General features: G+C 40.4%; 1 protein-coding gene across 1 annotated transcript in view; it reads left to right on the top strand.

Annotated features, from left to right (window-relative positions):
- Nucleotides 1-4,330: 4,330 nt before the first annotated feature.
- Nucleotides 4,331-21,247, top strand: part of gucy1a2 (guanylate cyclase 1, soluble, alpha 2) — a 40,221-nt gene continuing 23,304 nt past the window's right edge. Inside the window, exons 1-4 of the mRNA XM_032511943.1 lie at nucleotides 4,331-5,697; nucleotides 13,003-13,064; nucleotides 14,460-14,584; nucleotides 17,214-18,118. Coding sequence (XP_032367834.1) covers nucleotides 5,377-5,697; nucleotides 13,003-13,064; nucleotides 14,460-14,584; nucleotides 17,214-18,118 — 1,413 coding nt within the window. The 5' untranslated portion in view covers nucleotides 4,331-5,376. The remainder of the gene's footprint in view (nucleotides 5,698-13,002; nucleotides 13,065-14,459; nucleotides 14,585-17,213; nucleotides 18,119-21,247) is intronic.

Raw genomic sequence — 21,247 nt, 5'->3', positions numbered from 1 at the left:
ACACACACACACACACACACACACACAAACACAGTTGCACCCACCAATTCAGAATTTGATGTAAAATTCCTATTAAAACTTATGAGACATTTTTACTCTAATAAAAAAATACAATAAAATTACCTTGATTCATGTATTTGTTATTTTTATGTTACATAAACATGCCAGAAATAGTTTATCACCATTTCTTTATGTTGAAAAGGCCCTTGAGACCGGACCACTGGGATTTGTTGGTAGTTTTTGAAGGTATTTTAGTATCAAATAAGACTCTAGGGGATGTTTTTGTGTTATGGTTTTTAACAAACGTGTAAAGTATGTTGTGGCTTTATTGCTAGATTCTCCCTCTTCTTGCCACATAAACAGCTAGGTTGGGGGATTGTGGAACACTCATAAAGCAGGTTGCGGCCATGGCCGAAATTGGAGCCGTGTCAATGTCATACCCTTTATTTTCAAATCCGCTGAATTTTTGTAAATCACAAGATAAAACTTTTTGCTTTTTATTGCGCTAATTGTATAGGTGGTCACGAGGGAAAAAACGGCAGAATCAGGTTTTCACACTCTTGCAAGCTCTCCAGTGTGACAGTTAATGAAGAGAGCATCCGTAACTTAAAAGAGACTCTATCAGGGAGAGTCAGAATAGATATGCCAGATCGGGGAAGATTCTGTAGTCAGTAATTTCCTAATATACTATATGTAGGATATTTGTGTGTTATCATTTGTGGTACACTTTAAACCCATATGTTAATCTCTCTCTCTACAATACAATTTCATATATTTCTGCTCCCTGTGATTCAAATATATATGGGGAAGTAATTCTCACTTGCATAGAAGAAATGGAATCCATTCCAAAGGAGTGAAACGTTGTAGTTGTAGTCTCGAACTATTTTAACAACAGGGCCCTTTCAATTATGATATGATTGTTAACATGCTCCTCAGTTTGCACTAATTTCACGCCACATTGAACGAAAAAAGTGTTTCCTGAAAGAAAAACATTTTGACAAGGGAACAGGTCCATGTTGAGAGCAGGGGGATTGTCTTTTACTTGTAGGATCCAGACCCCAGTCTGTCAACAAGGACAGTGGGGCATTGAGGAAAGTTTATTTTCCTAGGAAGAGTTGTGTATTATTATATTTACTATTATTATGACATCACCTTGGTAGGACCCATTTCTTTGTATAGATCAGCAAGCCATGGCGACCATTGTGTCTCTGCTGCTAGGCAGTCAATGGACTGTGGATTATTTATTGTTTATATGTGCATCAGAGTGCCAGTTCCATCATAAGTCAATAGTAATTCAGTTTGTCAGATACCTCTGTTGTCCACCACTTGAATATGATCCAACTGCTGAAAATAAATCCCACAATCCAAATGAGTATTCAAAGGTCTAATCATAAAGTGATAATTTTTTTAGGAGTCTATTCCTGAAATTCCTTCTACAACATGCAATTTGCTACTCTTTGACCCGATTTGTACCTTTGAAACCATCCCTTGGGAGGGTACAGCAGGTTATTTATATTAGGCAAGTGACAGTGAGGCCCAAGTTCATGGTTAATAGCAACAGAGTGGCGTGGAGTGATATATGGTTATGGCCAATTAGATTGTCTGGGGGCAGATTTATGACCTGAGACAGCCATTTTCTCTCCCTGCCTATGCTGCACTGATACATACATATGTCCTTCCTAGAGTTATTTTGCAATTGCACGCCATGCTGTTTCATCCTCTGTAGCTCTTCATTCATTGATTTGCTTCTTCCCTTTCTTTACAATTCTTTCACATTGTCATTCCACCGGCAGGAGACATATATTTGAAAAAAACATAAGGCAATAACACAATGTCTTCTGTGTTACACAATTGAAACTGACCTGCTTGTTAATGCAGACACACACATACACACACACACCTCTTAGAATAACAAATATATCTAAAAGCTCCAGTGTGTGCTACACAGCATTCAAATTTTCAAGTTGTGTGAGTCTGTGTGGCAGGCAATGCATGGATGTACAATTGTGTTTTGTGTTTTGAGTGTGTCTGTATCTCTGGGGAAAACCTGCTTTTGACTTACTGGTGTGTGTGTCACCGGGCTCAACCTCTTATCTTCCTGCATTACACAACTACACATTTTTTCCGATTTTGCGGGCACAAACTGCTCACCATGTGTGTCGGCTCCTGGGTGGTTTTGTATGCTGTATGTGGTTTTCCCCCTGTGGTGTCCAAGACAATACATGCTTGTAGACTGCTTGAAAATATGCAGGGTTGTACCTGAGATGATATTGTAATTCTGTCTGCAAAACAATTAGTTATTTCCTCCTCTTCTTATGTAGTCTTACTTACAGCAATACTCTCAATGTAAAACTTACTTTATATTAATAATATATCTGGCTTAGTGTTACTTTATATTGAAATGACTGATTTAATAATTCAACCATCCAGGGCAAAATAAAATTCCTCGACTTTAAAATAAAGGTTGGAAATATACAAATAATACATATATTACTGCAGAAATGGCATATGGACAATTCTTAATTACTGACTACCGTCATTTGGAAATATGACTCATCATATCTATTATAACATAAACACAATCATATGGAAGAGCACATGACAGTAGCCATAATACATCCAGTCATTTCATCAATCCAGTTCATTTCTAAGGAGCGATGCCATTGAGACTCAGGGTTGGACTGCTCCATACTTCATTTCCATGGTAATGTTATTAAAACGTGATGTTGTCCATGTCAGATGTACCAATTGAATGAGATTACCATGATACCCCAGCAGATTCCCTTTCTGTTTATTCTAATTCCATGACTGCACAGTTACTGAGCTGTTGCCCTTTCTGCACTCAGCTGTAGATGGCTGCCTGCTCGTGGGCCTATCTTCTCTGGAACAGTATTTTATTTCGTTGCGGTGTTGGCTTTATTAAATGGCCACATTATTACTGATGGATGGCAGACTGAGCAAGCAACCAGATAAGGCAAGAGAAAAGGAGATTGTGTGTGAGTGTGTGTGTCTGTGTGTCTGTGTGTGTGTGTACGTCTCTGCGTGTGCATGTGTGTTAGTGCACACTATGTCTGAGAGAAAAAGAGTGTGTGTGTGTGTATAAGAGAGAGAAGGAGCAAATTTGTATGTAATGTATTGGGGTCATGCTGCTCCAGAAAGTCAAATGAATTAGTAGGCACCTCCAGGAAACTACACTGTGGTTTGTGTGAATAAATCGTCTCTCTCTCTCTCTCTCTCTCTCTCTCTCTCTCTCTCTCTCTCTCTCTCTCTCTCTCTCACTCACTCACTCACTCACTCACTCACTCACTCACTCACTCACTCTGTCTGTCTCTATATATGTCCCTTTGGGCCCTCAATGAACAGACATTCTCTGCCAATCAAGGCCAAGGTCATAGCTGTGATCAGACAGACACAAGCTTCATTATGTTTCTCTGATGGGAGGCAACAAGCCTGTACCACTGCTGCCAGCTCCATTATCTGCCTGCAGAACCAAATTTGTCCTTGAATATCCACGTTGAACACATTTGGAACATTGCCATGAACTTGGCTTAGCCTACTTACTGGACGGGACTGTTGTTTGATTGCAATCAGCTGTTGCTTAATTGCCATTTTCAGTTAGTTAATTGAAAAACAATCACCTGTTTGTTGGCTGCCAAGATGTCAACATGATAGGAAACTTTAAATGCCACTATGTAGAAATAAATAGAAATAATAACCAAACATTTCATCAAAAAAATAGCCTATAGTTTGTTTTATTTTAATTTGTAGCTGATGTATACCCCATATACATGGCTGGATTATTGTTTTAGTTGGCCCCAGAGCAAAAATTTGCTGTTGGGCTCCTATTGACCCCCTTCACCCTCACCTGCTACCTGCATGAATTATGAATTCCCATTAAGTGCAGTGCACACAGTAGACTACACATTGCAGCTGGCTTATATGCAGATACTAAGAGACCAAATGCTCCTGTTCTGGAATCATGTTTTTGACAAAACAATCCCTACTGAAGGCTTTTCCCTTGAGCTCTTAACCCTTGGAATGAGGACTACCGTAAGGACATTTCTCCAGTATTGTGTCTAGGCAAACATATTACAATGAATAAAAATTGCCTACATAAAAGGGATTCAGTATTACTCCATCTGACAGTGTAGACACTTTTAAATTTTAGACATCTATCAAAGGAAAATTGACAAAAATATAATTCTAGATGCATGCTCATCTATGTATTTGTCCATCCATCCATCCATCCATCCATCCATCCATCCATCTTCTGATTGGCTGTGGTTTATGTCCAACTAAAACGCAGAGCAGCAGGCTGATGCGTTGGTAATTCACAGCTCGAGCTTGGGAGATCGCTCTTATCCAGAACATCACCGCGCTGCGTGCTGCTGTTGGCTGCCCGCGCGCTCACTTTCTCCGTTTTCCCCATCTCGCGCAGACGCGCACCTCCACTCCAGCCACCTCTTCGCCCTCACTCCGACCGACGACAAAAGAGACAAAACGAAACAAAAGCCAAAAGCAATGGTGAAGGAATAAAAGTGAAAGATGGAGTAATGATGAGAGGACGGTTAGGTGGCAGACAGACAAGGAGAACCGCTGTCGCAGAGGAGGAGGAGGAGAAGGGACGGAGGAAAGAGGGAAGCAGTCACATCTGCCGTGACTTTGGGGATTTCTCTAAGTGGGGAGAAGAGGGGAGACGCCACATTCGTCAGAAGCCAAAAATGTGTCAGAAGAACGATTAACATGTGTCGGAATTACTGTGGTGGACTACATGTCGATTTTTTGCGACCTTTTCTCGTTTTTCTGGTTTGCAATTTCATCAGTTATGGTAACGTCTGCCTAACATAGTTGCCTCGAGAGCCAACGCTCTGCTTAAAAATACTGTTGTTTGAGGTTATCTATTTTTATATTTTCAATTTGAAACATTCTTTGGGGTGTTTGGCCTCCCAGTGAAATTCGCTTTGGAGATAACGTTAAAGAAGGACGGTCTTTAAGGGACAAGACCCCCACCTCCTCCACCCCCTTACATAAATGTTTGCGTGCCTTTAGTGCTCTCGTTCTCGCTCGACCCCCTCCCACCCCCCACCTCCATCCCTCTCTCCCTCTGAATAGGTTGCTGAGTCCCACACGCAGACAGACGCATCTCATATGCTCACATAGACACAGACGGACCTGGGCATTATCTCACACGCACGCGAACCCACTTCTCACATGCATACATATTTATACAGACAGACCTTACCCTCCTCACCCCCACTATCTGATGACTCCCCGGCGTAGTGGCGAACGTGGTACGGAACCGACTGTAGCATCATCATCACCCTCAGCACTACCACTGTCATCACCATTCTTCTCCTCCTCTTCCTCACTACCACCATGTCCTCTTCGTCGCGCAAGATCTCCTCCGAGTCGTTCAGCAGCTCGGTGGGCTCGGACTGCGGGCTCGAAAGCCCTGGGGGAGACGGAGGGGACGGCGGTTTGGAGCCGGCGGAGGAGAACCGAGGCTGCCCCTTCTCCTCCTTCCACTCCTCCCACAGAGCGGTGCTCTGGAACGGCCGCAGCCCCGCCGAGAGGTCGGCGTGTCCGGCGGGCGAGGAGCAGCAAGGACCCAGTGGACCCCACAAGAGGGTCACCAGGAGGAGACGGGTGAACCTGGACTCACTGGGGGAGAGCCTGAGGCGACTGACCTCACCCACGGTAGGCCTCCAGCTCAGCCTGAAGAGCTTTACATTGCCTTCGTGTAACATCATCAAACAGCCTATGTCCAAGTTGTAGGGCCATAAAACCATAGTGTCGCCTATAACTACCATACTAATATTCAGGCTCCTATGAATACTATCCTAATAAACCAATATAGTTTTTACATTTATTCTAAAATATATTGTAAATTAATAAATTGTATTTAGTTTTTTTTCTTTTTCTTTTTTTTAAATATTCTGTGTACAATTAGAGCTGGGCATTATTGACCTTCTGACTGATCTTCAGAAGAAACTCAGACACACATTTTTTTGAGAAACAGACAACACACAGGCTGAACACACAGCCTGAGGCATTTATTCCATCCCACACAGCTGTCTCCAAAGTTGAAGAGAAACACAGCAGTTGAGACCAGGAAAAGACAACATTTAAGCAATTCCACCATAGCATGATTGTGCAAAATCCTAGAGGATGTCTTTTCTAATATCATGCGGTGACGTGTGCTGTCTATGAAAAGCCTCTTTTCATCCTTCACTTCTGATAGCCTGAATCATCTGGCAGATTATATAATAAATATTTTGTTGTGTGTGTGTGTGAGAGAGAGAGAGAGAGGTCCATGCTCTGTCTGTGTAGCCTATACGTAATGATGTGACGAGTGTTTCTGTGTGTCTCACTTGTACAACAAGCTGTAATGTAATAAAGCAGCTATTAGAACTAAGGGCAATTGTGATGGATGGCACATGTTATAGCATAGTCCTTTGTAATGGTACATCAGTTTGGCATGGGACTGTGTATAGTATGTAAGTAAAAAGGTGATGCAATGTCATTTGACTGACAGAGTAAACAAATGTCTACAAACTCTGACATTGTTTGACTGCTTTATAGTACCAAGATACCAAAGGTGTGACATAGGCTAAAGATTTGACCTAGGTTTGTCCAAACTTCTTTCTGGCCAGAACAGAGATTTCCTGCCAATATTCGCAGATACCATAATTGTATTATCATTATTAGTATTAGTATTTCTTTATTATTGCTAAAGAAACTCAACAGCAATATTAGGGAGGTAGCCCACAAACAGTGACATTCACAGGATGACACTTGCAATGTTACAGGAGTTTTGGCTGTATTTAAAACTGAAAAACTCTCTGATGAATACAAAGTGAATTCTTTCTACATATGTGATCGAGTTGTAATGGTTAACATTTAACTAACTGTTTATTAAAAAAGAAAAACAGTGGAACATGATAATCTCGATGTAATCTCTGGCTACCTGTAGAATTTATAAGCAATTTACAGATGTTTAACTTCATGTTTGGTATGTCTACTCCTGAGAAAAAGATATCTCTCATAAGCTTGCTTAACATTCAACATTCTACACCAGTCACTTGTAAACGTGCTGTGTCATGTTGGGGATGTAGAATATCCTAAACCAGAGTCAGCTGTGACAGGTTGGTCGTGGTTTGATATGAGGTGGCACTGTTTTAGTGAGATAGTACTGCAAAGTTGATGCTCAGTGGCACCAGCAGTACTAGCAAACAGTTCTCTACATTAATGTAAGCCATTTATTTCAATGTTGATATAAAATGTATTGTCTAATGTGTAGCTTAGTTTGATTTCAGTGTTTTTTTGTCCATAATGAAGAGGTGAAGAGTATTTTGGGGCATTGCTTGCTTGACTGACTGTGTATCAGCCATGGTTTTTGCCCCTTGCTTATCTCACTCAAACTCTACCAAGGGTGACTTCCCTTTGACTAAATTTGTTTTACTGGCTCCAATAATAGCGAAAATGGCACTTATTAGTAAACACAAGCGAAACTATGTCCATGTTTTTCAGTAGTCTCGTTCAAATAACAGCAACAGCTACAGATATGGTCTATAAGGTTAAATGAAAAAAAGCCATACAACGGAAGATATCAACAGTCTACAGTGCTCCTTCACAACAACAGTCACATCTTGTTTGAGTCTAAATAGTCCACATTGTATCATGGCCAGTGTTAGAGATGGGTTGATGGATAGGTCAATGGATTAATAAAATATAGAAAGATAAATAAACAGTTCTGTGCTTGTATCATTGCTTCTAATCAAGGGATTTTGAGCTCACTTGGTCCTAGGATTTATGTTGGTTACCCACATAATAAGAACACTGCTGTGGTTTTTCTAAGACTAGAGATTGTGGGAATAGGTTTCTCCACAATTTGGATTGCAGGGGAAGTCGATATAGGAGAGCAGTGATTGTCAGCCTTTTTTGATGCCCAGACACAACCTCGCAAAATAATGAAATTCAACAGTGGAGCTAAAAATCTGAAGTTGGTGTGTATTGGAGAGGACCACTGAGAGCCAACTTCAGCTCTCAGCTGTAGCTCTTACTGATCCTTATCTTTAATAGATCTGTGAAGAAATAGGGCACAGAGAACACTTAAAGATAGGTTTGTATGACACTAAATATTGATATGTATGTGTCTGTCTGTTGGTATAATGAGGATTCCATAAAAGGAAAAGATTGCTTAGTAAATAGGAACATGCACTAGAAAATTAGCTAATAGACACACATACATACTCACTCACTCACTCACTCACTCACTCACTCACTCACTTACATACATGTAACACAACACAGTTTATTATCTTCTGTGTTCTTACACACACACACACACACACACACACACACACACACACACACACACACACACACACACACACACACACACACACACAGTGGCTGTGTGCAGCGACAGTGGCTGTTGTTGACTGCAATGGACCGTGACAGAGAGAACAGTGCAAGCTCTCTGTGGTTGTCTTCACACTGACCCAGAAGCGACAGTACACACGCATACACATGTGTGTAAACATTCATTTTCTGTCTCCCTCCCGCTCTCTGTTTTGTGTATACATATGGAAGGTAGCCATTAGCTTAGTGACCCATGACTCGCTGACCAAAAGGCTGGAGTGTTGGCCACAAAAATGAAAAGTGTGAGACAAGTGTGTAAGTGTGCTAATGTGTGTCTTCTGGTAAATCTACATCCCAATTTTGTGGTTACAGTTTCACTAAGGAGTATATCTACTTTGCTTTCAGTTAAATTTGCAGTTTGATCATTATGCTATATATTTACACATACTGGCTATTTTGTACATTTCTCCCCTCCATGAAATACTGTACCTGTTGAAATTGTCTTTTTACTGGGATCAGCCTGTCTCTTTTGTTTGTATACTTTCCATGAATGGGGCTAGTTTCTTACAATTGAGAAAGAAAGTGTTGATCTATAACCCTCCAGTGATTTCATTCCTATCAGAGAAGAATATTCATTCATAACTCCATTGGACATTTTGTATTCTCAAAAAATCTCGAAAACAACATACCAGTATAGATTTTGGAAAGTGACAGTAGAAAAATACTATAACTAAATCAATCAATATAACGCCATAGATTATTTAAGGTGGAATGCAGTCCCGCTTCTGTTGTTTATTTCAGTATGTTAGTCTAGTCCGCCCAACTTATTGATCCTTTATCTGACCGAGGTTCGTGCAAGTTAGAATCTATGGCCCCCACCATGGCTCTGAAATATCCAATATAGCCCAACTGTGTTTTGATAAATCCATGGTGCTGTCCATGGTGCTGAAATAGCGGACAGATTTGTAATTGCAACTTTTTCTGCCGCCCTTCGGTCGGTTTCGTCTTGGCTCTATAGCAGTGGTTCTTAACCTTGTTGGAGGTACTGACCCCCACCAGTTTCATATGCGCGTTCACCGAACCCTTCTGATGATGGCCAAGCGGGGCGTGTCATCACGAATCATATGAGTCGGGTGTGTGTCTTGACCTCCGCCGAACCCCTGAGACTGACTCACCGAACCCCTGGGGTTCGATTGAACCCAGGTTAAGAACCACTGCTCTATAGTATTCTTTAAACTATTCAGCTAGGGAACCTCCTGTTAAAAAAACATTATGTAAAACATTTTGGTTGTCTCTACTATATATATATATAAAATATATATAATATATATATATATATATGCCCTTTTTCTTTGGTTGGCATTTTCAAACTTATAGATGTGCATGACCAATGGGCTTGTGGGTAAGCAAGGCTCAAGGTTGTCATCAATGCACCGAAAGGCTTATAATTGCATGTGTATCTTCTTATTGATTTAAAAACATACATAATTGTCTCCCCAAGTGGCTAGCATTAACTTAAGTATTTAAACTGGAATTAAGTCACACACAAATTTCTATGTGAACCAACGCAGAGAGAGGCATTATGCACTGTATAACTGCAGTTCACAGAAAAGTCTATACGCACATCTCCCAAATCTCAACAATGCTTTGTGCTTACCTGTGCATCAAGCAAGCTGAGTGGTTGATTCAAATCCTAATAGAGGCGGTTTCGGAACGAACAAAAAGAAATTCAAACATATTGCATGCAAGTGTAAAAGAAAGAGCCACACAAATGTACTTGAACACACCGCCCTGCAAAGCATAATTTCATCTTTATAGTGGCAAATAGTACACCGACATGTTTGGGACATGCATCTTTGTTGAAGTGCATTGAATTATTTTGTCTAAATGTAAATGTGCTGTATTTATATAGCGCTTTTCCAGTCTTAACAACTGCTCAAAGCGCTTTTACATCTACAGGAAACATTCACCATTCACACACTGTGGCCGGGGCTGCCGTACAAGGTGCCACCTGCTCATCAGATAAACATTCATAAACATTCACACTCCAATGCGCAGCACCGGGGGCAATTCGGGGTTCAGTGTCTTGCCCAAGGACACTTCGACAATGACTGCAGGAGCAGGGATCGAACCACCATCCTTCCGATTGGCAGGCAGCCGCTCTACCACTGAGCCACAGCCGCCCCTAGACATTTACATATTTGTTCAAAGTGATTTAAAAGTGATTTAAAATAAGTGCATTCCAACAGCTAGATATAAAGTAAAATAGTTTGCATAGTCACATTCATTGCTGAACTATGCTCAGAGGCAGCGTCACAAATCCTGATACAAAGCAGATTGCAACAGAATTGTTTTCTTTGTACCTGCTTTATGACTTGCCTCCTCCCTGAGGCCTGATGCGTCTCATGCTGGGATTTATCTGGCTGGGTCTCATCTGGTGTATTAGTTTCTATTTTCTTGAGTAGTGGTGGCAGCTTTCCAACTGTGCTGAAGCACCAGTGCCCACTGCTCTGTGACCATATTACACACCAGTTCATACTAATGGAAATTTGAAGGAGAAAGATGAAATACAATGAAGGGAAGGAATCAACCACACAGACAGACTTGAAAAGGCAGGTTTACATACACTAGAGAAGAGTATGACTGAGTCTCACTGGGAAAGAAAGCAATGCAGAGCAACAGAGGAAGAGGAATGGAGGTAGTATTGGTGAGTTACTGCTCCCCTCCCAAGGTAAAGAAACAGAGCAAACAAAAGAGACAGAGTGGTTTGGATAATGACCACAGGGAACTAAAGAAAGAGAAGGAGGAGAGGAGAGTGTGTCTTAAAGGAGACAGAGTTTGAGACCTTCAACCTGAAATTGAGTTAGACGTTTTCATTTTAATGGAACATTTTGTTTTTTTAATCTTCTCTTACATGCCATTTATCCAGTCTAGAAATGATCATCATTGCCCTGAGTACATAATGATATTTAAAGATATTTATTCAGTTACATGAAAACCTTTATTTTTATTACCATCATTCTGTTTTACCCGTTTTTCTACCAGCTGTTAGATTGTGTGTGTGACTGAGTAAGATTAATGTGTGATGCGGTATCGATTTGTGTGTACAGTAAACATGCCAGTGATTGCAACAATGCCGGACTAATGATGATGTGTGTACAGTATGTTTGCACATGTGTGAATGTGTGGCTGATAACAGTTAGGGCTTGCTTGTTTGGTCATGTTGTAGGAATCTTATGTGCACATCCTATAATGTTCATGCTCTGTGGTAAATAAGTAGCTGAATCAACGACTCAGTAAGAGGAGATTGTCATGAGAAAACACAATTTCTGCTCTAAACATGCACACAAACATGTAAATGGGGATTAGAGAGGTGACAGGAAGTTTTTCCTCACAAATATAGCCCAATGCAGGTATTTCGTTTAGCTACCAGTGCCTATCTTATTAAGTTGACGTATGGCTCACAACACTGAGAAGCTCCAAACGTTTGCAATACCAACTGGTTAGCTACAATATATGATGTCTAATTCTTGTTTAACCTGATGTGGAATTAATTATATTCACCTTTTAAAACACCTGCTGACAGACAGACAGACACACACACCACCACACACAACACACACACACACACACACACACCACACCCCACACACCCATACACACACACACACACACCACACAAAATCCTCCCTGTATCTGTCCGGATGGGAAGACTGAACCTCATCCGCTGGCACACTATGTTCTAGTATTGTCACAGCCTGGCATTTAAAGCCTTATCCCAGATAATCACATTGGACCCGCCTCCTTATGCTTAGGCTGTCAGTAACGCAAAATACACCCGTCACACAGACAATCAAGGAGTGCATTATAGTGTTTTGGAAATATATTATTGTTGCCTATTTTTAAATACAAAAATACAAAAAAAGATCTGTTCATTGGGTAAATAATTTTTTCTACAAACATTGATCTTATCCATTAGTAGAACTTCTCTATGACCTCACAAATATACAATTGAATTGATGCCAATTGAAGCAATAGCAACTAGTTAGTGTTTCACTTTATTTTTCATAAGAAATCTGTAGGCTTACAGACTTGTCAGAGTAGGAAAAACGCGGGTGCGACTAATAACATTAACAATGGTTATTTTCATGTGCCCCAATAAGCCGTGACAGTGAGCCAGCATGCACAAATCCAGGATTAATAATTAATAAATTAATTAATTTGATTTAGGAATAATTTTTTGTAGTTAATTTGATTATTTACACCTGTGCTTTTTCTGCTTTTGACACGTGAAAAATGTCTTAGGTGAAAAAGGCCTGTGTAATATGAATGTGTCTTGGCTGCAAATACCACTTCAGATGATATATTGGTAGGGTTTATGGTCTGCTCAGAAGGTCCAGGTGTGCATGAAGTCTGGGCACAACTGTGTGTCATGCTCTCCCAGGCCATTAGCAGTAACCATGTATCCATGACCATGACTTACTTAAAGTGTCCTTATCCATGCTTTAAACATTGATTTGATTACACCCACGCAGGCCCGCACGCACGCAGACAGACAGACAGACAGACAGACAGACAGACAGACAGACAGAATAGCATCTTATTGAGGATAATGTCTAATATTTTCACTTCTTGCAGACTCAGACTGTTCAGGAGGCTCTACAGCGAACTCTTAAATTCTACAGACAACAAGAGATCAGGTAAGACTTTGTTGCTTGCTGATGGTCTGTCTTGCTGGTTGTCTTTAATCAGTCTTTGCCACCAACTTGAGACAGCTTGTCTTTGTGTCCCTATAACAAATTTACTCCCATTTGCTTTTATTTTTCACACTTGTTTGTCTGTCTGTCTGTTTAATCTGTCTGTTTAATCTCTGTGAGCTTCTCACTGTCTCTGCCACATCTCATTCTCCCTGCCTCTCTGTCTTTTTTGGGTCACACAGAACCAGAGAGAGACAGACAGACACACACATACACATATATATAGACACACTGTGTGGTTCTGCCTGTCTTTCATTGTCCTTCCCTGTCAAAACAGTCAAACTTTGGATTCAGTCAGGCACAACATGTACTAACTTTGTCCATGAAGCACACACTGAATACAAATGTAGACACTGGATTGGGACCTCTCTGGATTTAATTTTTTTCTTCTCTTGTGTCCATTCCTCTTCATACACCTGGGTCTTACTTTTTATTGGTATTTTTTCTGTGCTTGATTAAAGGAACTGATCCTTGATAATTTTTATACCACTGGTTTAATGTGTGATTGAGTGACTTTATACTAAATGAGTATAAGAATTCCCAGAAGTTCTATTTTATACAGGGTATGTGTTTGTGCGAACATGAACATTCTATAGTGTGAATACCTTGGCCAATAATTTTGAATCCAAAAGAGCAACCAGAAAGCAAATAATATTCCATTTGTTTGATAGTACATGTAGTAGTGGCACAAAGGTTAGAAATGGAGCTTGTGACTACATAGCTATTCTCAAACTGAAACAAATCTGTGTGCGAAGTGAAAGAGCATCACGTATTATCATCACTGTGGAGGTGACCTTGGGGACAATTCCTGCCTTTATGTTGTCCAGCTGCTTCAGTAAATCTGCACAGTGAGCAACTTATATTAATCTACACAGGCTAATTAATGTGAGAGGTCAACCATATCACAAAAATACATACTCTCACCTGACCTTAATGGTATCTCTCAATGCAGATAGTGTCTCTGAGATTTTTGCCACCACCCAACAAAATGGAATCAAATGGAATATTTTTTCAGAGCCCACTGCACTGGAAATAGCTTTTTAAAATATCAGTAGCAATTCTAGACAAAAAATATCATTCAGAAAAGACTTTTTTTTAAGGATCTGCTTTCTTACGAAGAAATTATCCTAAAGAACTAGTGGCCGCACAGTTTGTAGTGAAGTGTTTTACAGTCTGATGGCTTTTGCCACTAAAACACACAACTAGTCGTCCATGGTACATCTTAAGGGATGACATGGAGCTAATTTGCACCAAATTGGCTTATTAGCTCTTCTTATTTGCTGATCTCATGGCTAATTGTGACTTACCCTGAGCGTGTTTGGTATGTGTCTTTGACAGGTGTCAGGAAGTTGGCAATGAGGAGAGGCGAAGAGAGAAGAGAGAGGAGAAGTGCCCATTTCTAGAAAATTCTGGTTCAGAAGAAGATGTCCTACAAATCCTACAGTACATGGCCACCATACTGGGTAAGTATGTGAAGCAAAGTAAGATGTGTTTGTATTATTGTGTGCTTTACAGCAAAACTTTATCAACACATTCTCACTCCCATCACATAAAATGTGGATGCTTGGTCTGGTACCTTTGGAGTTATTGATGCTAAAAGTCTCCTTTAGCGCCATGTCTAAACACGCTTAGTCGGTACTATTGTCGTCCGTTTTTCACACAGCTAGGTCAAGAAAAAGATCGTGGGTGGGCTTATACAATGTTAGTAAGTTTCTGTGACAAGAATGGGACAGTTGGGTTTAGGAATTATATTATATAGTCTTTATTGATCATTGAAATTACATGCACTAATGGAGAGATTTCAGAGTGGGCAGGCTGCTACTGCTGCATCTCTCCCAACCCAACTCCCTACGGACTGAGCGACAGCTACCGGAAAAGAAGAAAACAACAGTTGGGTTTAGGAAAAGCCCGCCAGACACGAACCCTGGTCTCTGGGGTAAAGGTTCTGCATTGTTTGACCCATCCATCCCCCCAGCCTACCTTCCTACGTGGAATTTTGGGCTTTCATACTGTGTCGTATCTGACGCTGACAGCCACTGCCCAAGCGTCTGTATTTTTTACGAGTTTGGAGTGAGAACGGGTTGACTTTATACATGTGTGGGTTAGAGTAAGGGGTATGCACACACACACTGCCTCTAATCTACAGTATTTGACCTCTTTTTTGTCTTTCTTCTCTGTCCTCTTATTCTGTTAGAGATACAACCACTGTAGATGTATTTGTTAACTTCTCTGTTCTATAGTCATCTTCTTATCTGTCTGTTTATCTCCATCACGTTCTTTTTACTGTAAGCTTTCCATGGTGCTTGCGATCTGTTTGTAGTTATAGCAGGTTTTAGAAGTCAGCAGCTTGGTACACCCTCTTTACCTGATATAGCCCCCCATGTGCATTCTGTGAGTAAAGCAGAGCTTACTTGTTGCAGTTTATCCATCTATCCATCCATTTTTTGCCGCTTATCTGGATGTGAGTCATGGTGGCAGCAGGCTAACTAGTAGCCCAGATATCCTTCTTTACAGCCACGTCTTCCTGCTCTTCCCGTGGGATTCCGAGGTGTTCTCTGGTCAGATTGGAGGTATAAACCCTGCATCATGTTCTGGATCTGCCCAGGGATCTACTCCCGTTAAATGTGCCTGGAATATATCCACAGGGAAGCATCCAGAAGGCCTCCATAAAAACGGAATACAGCTTTCAAGGCGGAGCCCCGTTCCTTCCTATCAGAGTTGCTCAGTGGAGCATAAAGCCATCCTGGAGCCCGGTTGAGCACTGCTTCAGCACTGCACGGCTCATAAAGCAGGCGCACTAGAGACCAACGTTGGCAGTGCAGGCTACTTTCAGTTTAGCGTTCCGCTAACTTGAATGGGGATAAAATTATTTCATATTTATTCAAATATTTATTTATGTGCAGCTCTTATGGACTTTTCAAATGTTATTAAATTGAATCGATCAAACTTTGGATTGTAAAATGAGTCATTCCAGTGGTTGTGATGCTCAAAATATTGTATCCACTGATTTGCAGATGTCTCTTTCGCCACGTAAGTCTATGGAAATTTTTTTTTTTGGGCCAGACAGCATCGTGTGGTGTGGAGTTGCATTTCCGCTGTTTGGCGACTAGGTCCAATTTGCTTCAAAGCCCAGCACACTTCCTACAGGCCTGATCTAGCCATGCTGCAAAGAAAACTCACCTTAAGGATTAGCAATTCTTTACCCCAATATTTAATAAAAAATATTAAAATGCCTGCCATATGTCTTTGAGCTGGCGAAGTGACTTTTCTGAGACACAGTGGAGTTTTTACTAGGTGTGACATTTTAGTTACTACAGTAACCGCGGCCACTGTGCCTACACACTTGCATTGCACTCCTAGCCCTGAAAGTAATCAAATATCCTCTGTGGTGTTTGTTTATGCTAGAGTCAATATTTCATGTGTGACTCAATTTAAGTTAGAATAAGCTATTTTTTCTGTCTAATTTTGCTAATTTCAAAGGAGTTTTTAACAACATTTTTGAATTGTATCTTAAGAATCCGTGTCCCTTCTTGCATTGCATTGCTAGCAGTTTTCTTACGCAAGTTTTTATAGTTGTGCCTTTTTAAGCCATTATTAATCCTTTCCAAATTTTTTTAATTTATTTGCACGTTTGGAGTTTTGTTCTAGTTAATTATATGAAATGTCAGTTTTCATTTTGCCATAATCCTTTAATCCTATTTCATTTAGATTATTCTGTTAGAAGGCATGTAACATGTTTATTTTAAGGATTTAATGTTTGATTACATTGAACCACTTCTGCATATGCTTAACATTTTTTCTGAATTTAAATCTTGGTCAAAACATATCATGGAGCAGAGTTAACATGTTTTAATAAGTCAACAGGTTTTGTGTAAAAGACAGCTATAACAGAAAATGATTATATATTGTACAATTATAAAGTTCTCAGGTGCATGTTTCTGCCTTCAGAAATAATACTGAACTACAGTGAACCAAGGTGCAAGTCTATTTACTCCTCAATGACATGTCATGTATGACGTTGATCATTTGTGTGTATCCTCAATAGAGTGCTATTCTGCGTCGCTGACATTGGTGTTTTGTATCCTCTCTCAGGAGTACCTTTCTGTGAGCTGCGAGAGCACTTTGGAGAGGAGTTCTTTGGCCTCTGCTTTGAAGAAAATGAACGAGTGCTTCGAGCTGTAGGTGGCAACCTCCAGGACTTCTTCAATGGCTTTGATGCCATTTTAGAACACATTCGCACTTCCACGGGGCGCCGTGCCTCATCTGAGAGCCCCTCTTTCCAGTGCAAAGATCTCTACGAGGAGGAGAAAGGGAGACGAAAATTAGATAAAGTTGGAGAGCAAGAAGATGGAAGAGGGAAGGTGTTGCTTCTTCACTGTTTCAACCCTGCCCCTGTTGTTGGATTGGTCATGCCAGGGTTGATCAGAGCTGTTGCCAGGCGGATCTTTCATTTAGAAGTTGAGGTGGAAGAAGTACCACCGCTAACTCCCTTATTGCCCAATAAAGACACCAAACACACAGATCGTGACTCCACAACCCCCACCCCGACTGCGTCCCCCACCGTCTCACCCTCCTCGTCCCCGTCTCCTCCCTCTCCTTTCCCAACCTCTGTTCCCACAGTTTGCTTGTCCTTCCAAATCCAGGAGATATGCCCTTCTTCCCTCTCCTCCCTCCCAAATACTGCCTCTGTGAGCACTAAACGCCCCCTCCTCTCACTCTCCACCAACCCCAGTGATCTGTGCATTGGCCTGGCCACGTTTTGCAGAGCCTTTCCATTTCACCTTGTCCTGGGGCCTCGCATGGAGCTACTGCAGCTTGGAGAAGGATTGAGGAGACAGGCTCGCATTGAGCCTCATCGGAGCCTCTCATTCAAGGACTGTTTTGAAATTGTCTCACCCAAGATGGAGCCCTCGTTCCAGGGCATACTGCTGAGGCTTGCATCCCCATTTACCATCCGTACCAGGCCTGATATCTCACAGTCTGGCACCAAGGAGAAGGTAAAGATATCATACATAATATAGTACACTGCTCAAATATGACTTTTCCCCACATGTTATAGGGAATTAATTCAGTTTTAGTAACAGCTTGGTAAACTGAAATCCAGTTTCCAAATTTAAAGGATCAAGCTGCTGGTATGCTATATTTTCTATGTATCAATAAATCCCCTGAAGAGACCAAAACCAGCAATACATTTATTCTAGAAACAAGTATCATCTGTGTAGACACAGACAAACATAGCTTAATTGTAGCAGCATGGAGCTCCAGAAATTCCATTTTTGATTACTGTAGAGTAGCTCCATGTCAGGCAGATGGTTCAGTGTTTACTACACTGGTTATGTTCGTTCACCAAATGATGTGATATGATGCTCATTTATGTGTTTATTAATTTTTCTGATTGTAAAAGTCTACAGGCATAGATACTTACCAGTGGAATCAGACTTTGGTAGAACCATTGAAACAAAGTCTTTTCTAAGAATTGTTGGTAGTAATAAAAAGATAATGTATCCCCATCCATACCCTCTGAGTCATAAAAATGTAAGTTACAGTGCTACAGTAAGCTTCATGATAAATTCCACTCATTTTATGATTTATAACTATCTTGTTTATGTGTGATGTACTCACTCTATGTCGCGGTCGAGTACAGAACTTTCTGTACTAGGAAATTACTACAAAAATCACCATCTCTGTGCTGTCATGTTATCAAATGAGAGTTTCCAATGTTTATAATAGGTGATTCAATTCAATTTCCAGTTTAATAAACGTTTCCACTGGATCCCAACACCCAGGTGTTCAGAGTGTTCTCCCCTGGAAGATGTATGTAAAGACAGGGTATCTGAGTTTGGTAAAGTTGAAAATAGTCGTATAGGGACGATAACACTGTTGTTCCCTTATATTTTAGTTTGTCTCTACCATCTTAAAAGAAAAGAAGTAAAGAGAAATCAAAGGGCTGATGGCTGTCTATACAGAATGCCATCCCACTTCATGTTGCACCACACTTGCAAGCCTGGAATGTTTCAACCTGGCACAGATGAGGTTTGAATTGGTTCCAATTTGCCAGAAACAATTAATCAATATCAGCTGTATGCTAAATGCAGTTCTTTATTGATTGGATGGTCTCCGCAGGCTACCAGTGTCAGCACCAAACAACCTGATGCTAAATAGAACTGACACAGGAGATGGATCAGTCTAGTCAAAGCGTTGTTGTTGTTGTTGTTGTTGTGTGTGTGTGTGTGTGTGTGTGTGTGTGTGTGTGTGTGTGTGTGTGTGTGTGTGTGTGTGTGTGTGTGTGTGTGTGTGTGGATGAGATAAGTATGTCTTAAGTAGCATGCTCAAAAAAAAGGGATATATTTGTTTGGAAAAGTACTGACGCATAATGGGTTCTCAATGAGTACACATGTATACCCTTTGACCCACAACAAAGGCAAGGTATAAACTATTTACTAAAGGTTTTTGGTTATAAATTTGTACCAATTAATCACGTACTCTTTGGGCATTTCTAAGCATACCTGCTCTTTCTGGATGTAAGGACTACTGCTCAACTTTTATTTTAGGTCGATTAATCTGCTGATTATTTTCTTTATCATTATTAATAATAATATTATATACTGTTTTAATTTTATTCGACTAATCATTTTGTCTATGAAAAGTGAAAAATTCTAATTTCCCACAGCCCAAGATAATGTTGTCAAATGTCTTGTTTTATGCGAATAACAGTCCAAAACCCAAAATATTCAGTTTATTATTGTGCATGACAAAGAAAAGCGCAATATTCTCACATTTGTGAATTTGGAACCAGCAAATGTTCGGCATTTTTGCTTAAAAAATGATCAAAACATTTATTTAATTCAATCAAAATAGTTGCTAATTCATGTTCTGTTTAAACTACTAATTAATCAACTAATCATTGCAGCTCTCCTATTATCAAATATTTTTTTTTGAATTACAGTATCCACGTTTAATAATATTAGAAGTAGCAGTCAGTATGTCACAACTTGTGAACATTTTGTTTGAGTGAACACAGCAAAAATGAATCATTCAGATGAGCTTCTCTCATCAATGTTGTTTTCACTGCAGTGTGAAGGCTCGGATATTGTAGCAGCTCTGTGTACACAGAGCTCTAATTGGGTGTTTGCTTTGGCAAAATAAACCAATCTTGAGGTTTAGTGCATTAATCTCAACAGATGACAACCAAAAAAAACTACGTAGGTTCACAGATCTTTCATGCATGGAGATGCACATAATAACACACTACGATACAGTCCCTCAAGAGTAGCTGCAGGTTTCCCCTCTTCACAAACCACTACAATACATCTCCTCTCTAGCTGTCATCTACTCTCTGTCATTGTGTGTCAGAAATTCATTATCATTATCTCCCCTTCTCTGCTGCATACCAACTTCAGCTTTCTTGTTTTGCCTCTAACATATTTCCATTTTCATTTTCTCCGTTTTATGCATTCAGACAGTAAATTAATTTAAAAAGGGTTTATAGCTGTCAAAAATGGAAAAGCAACAACAGTTGCACAAGAATACTTTCTCTTTCCTTCCCCTCTCTCCTGTCTCCACAATGAGAGCTCCCTGATAAGACAGACCTTACTCTGCTTTTTTTGGTATGGTACTTGTCGCACTTACAAATATGTATTATTCTGTAACTGCTAGAAAGCTTTTACAGATTATGATGGGACAGTATCTCAGTTTCTGTAGGTTGTTTGGGGCTCAGAGGAAATGCAGTTTAACTTTTAGTGTCTGTGAATGCATAGTGAAGCTGAGGCATAAAGCTGGCTTTTCTATTCCCTTTTGTGTGTGTCACCGGTAATCATTGCTGAAGTTAAGTTAGACACTACGTCCAAGCTCCAAACACCATCAACTATCAAAGATTTGTGTTGCAGTATGTGTTGGTGGAGCAGGGCGGGCGGACAGTGTTTTCTTGATTTTTGCCAAATGAATCTTATGTCACCTGGGCAGAGAAGCAGAACAAAGGGAGGGGGAAAGAAAAGGATGGGCTGACATTTTCACTAGAAAGGGCAGCAATGGAGGGCCACAGGCCAAGGTAAAGAGGCCAAAAAAGAGCACTCCCTTGTGCTGCACTCTGTTTGTGTGTGTTTGTGTGTGTTTGTGTGTGTTTGTGT

Source organism: Etheostoma spectabile, chromosome 3, assembly GCF_008692095.1.
Source record: "Etheostoma spectabile isolate EspeVRDwgs_2016 chromosome 3, UIUC_Espe_1.0, whole genome shotgun sequence".
Lineage (NCBI taxonomy): Eukaryota > Metazoa > Chordata > Actinopteri > Perciformes > Percidae > Etheostoma > Etheostoma spectabile.
Note: the sequence above shows the minus strand (reverse complement) of the source record. Positions and strands in the feature narration are given on the sequence as shown.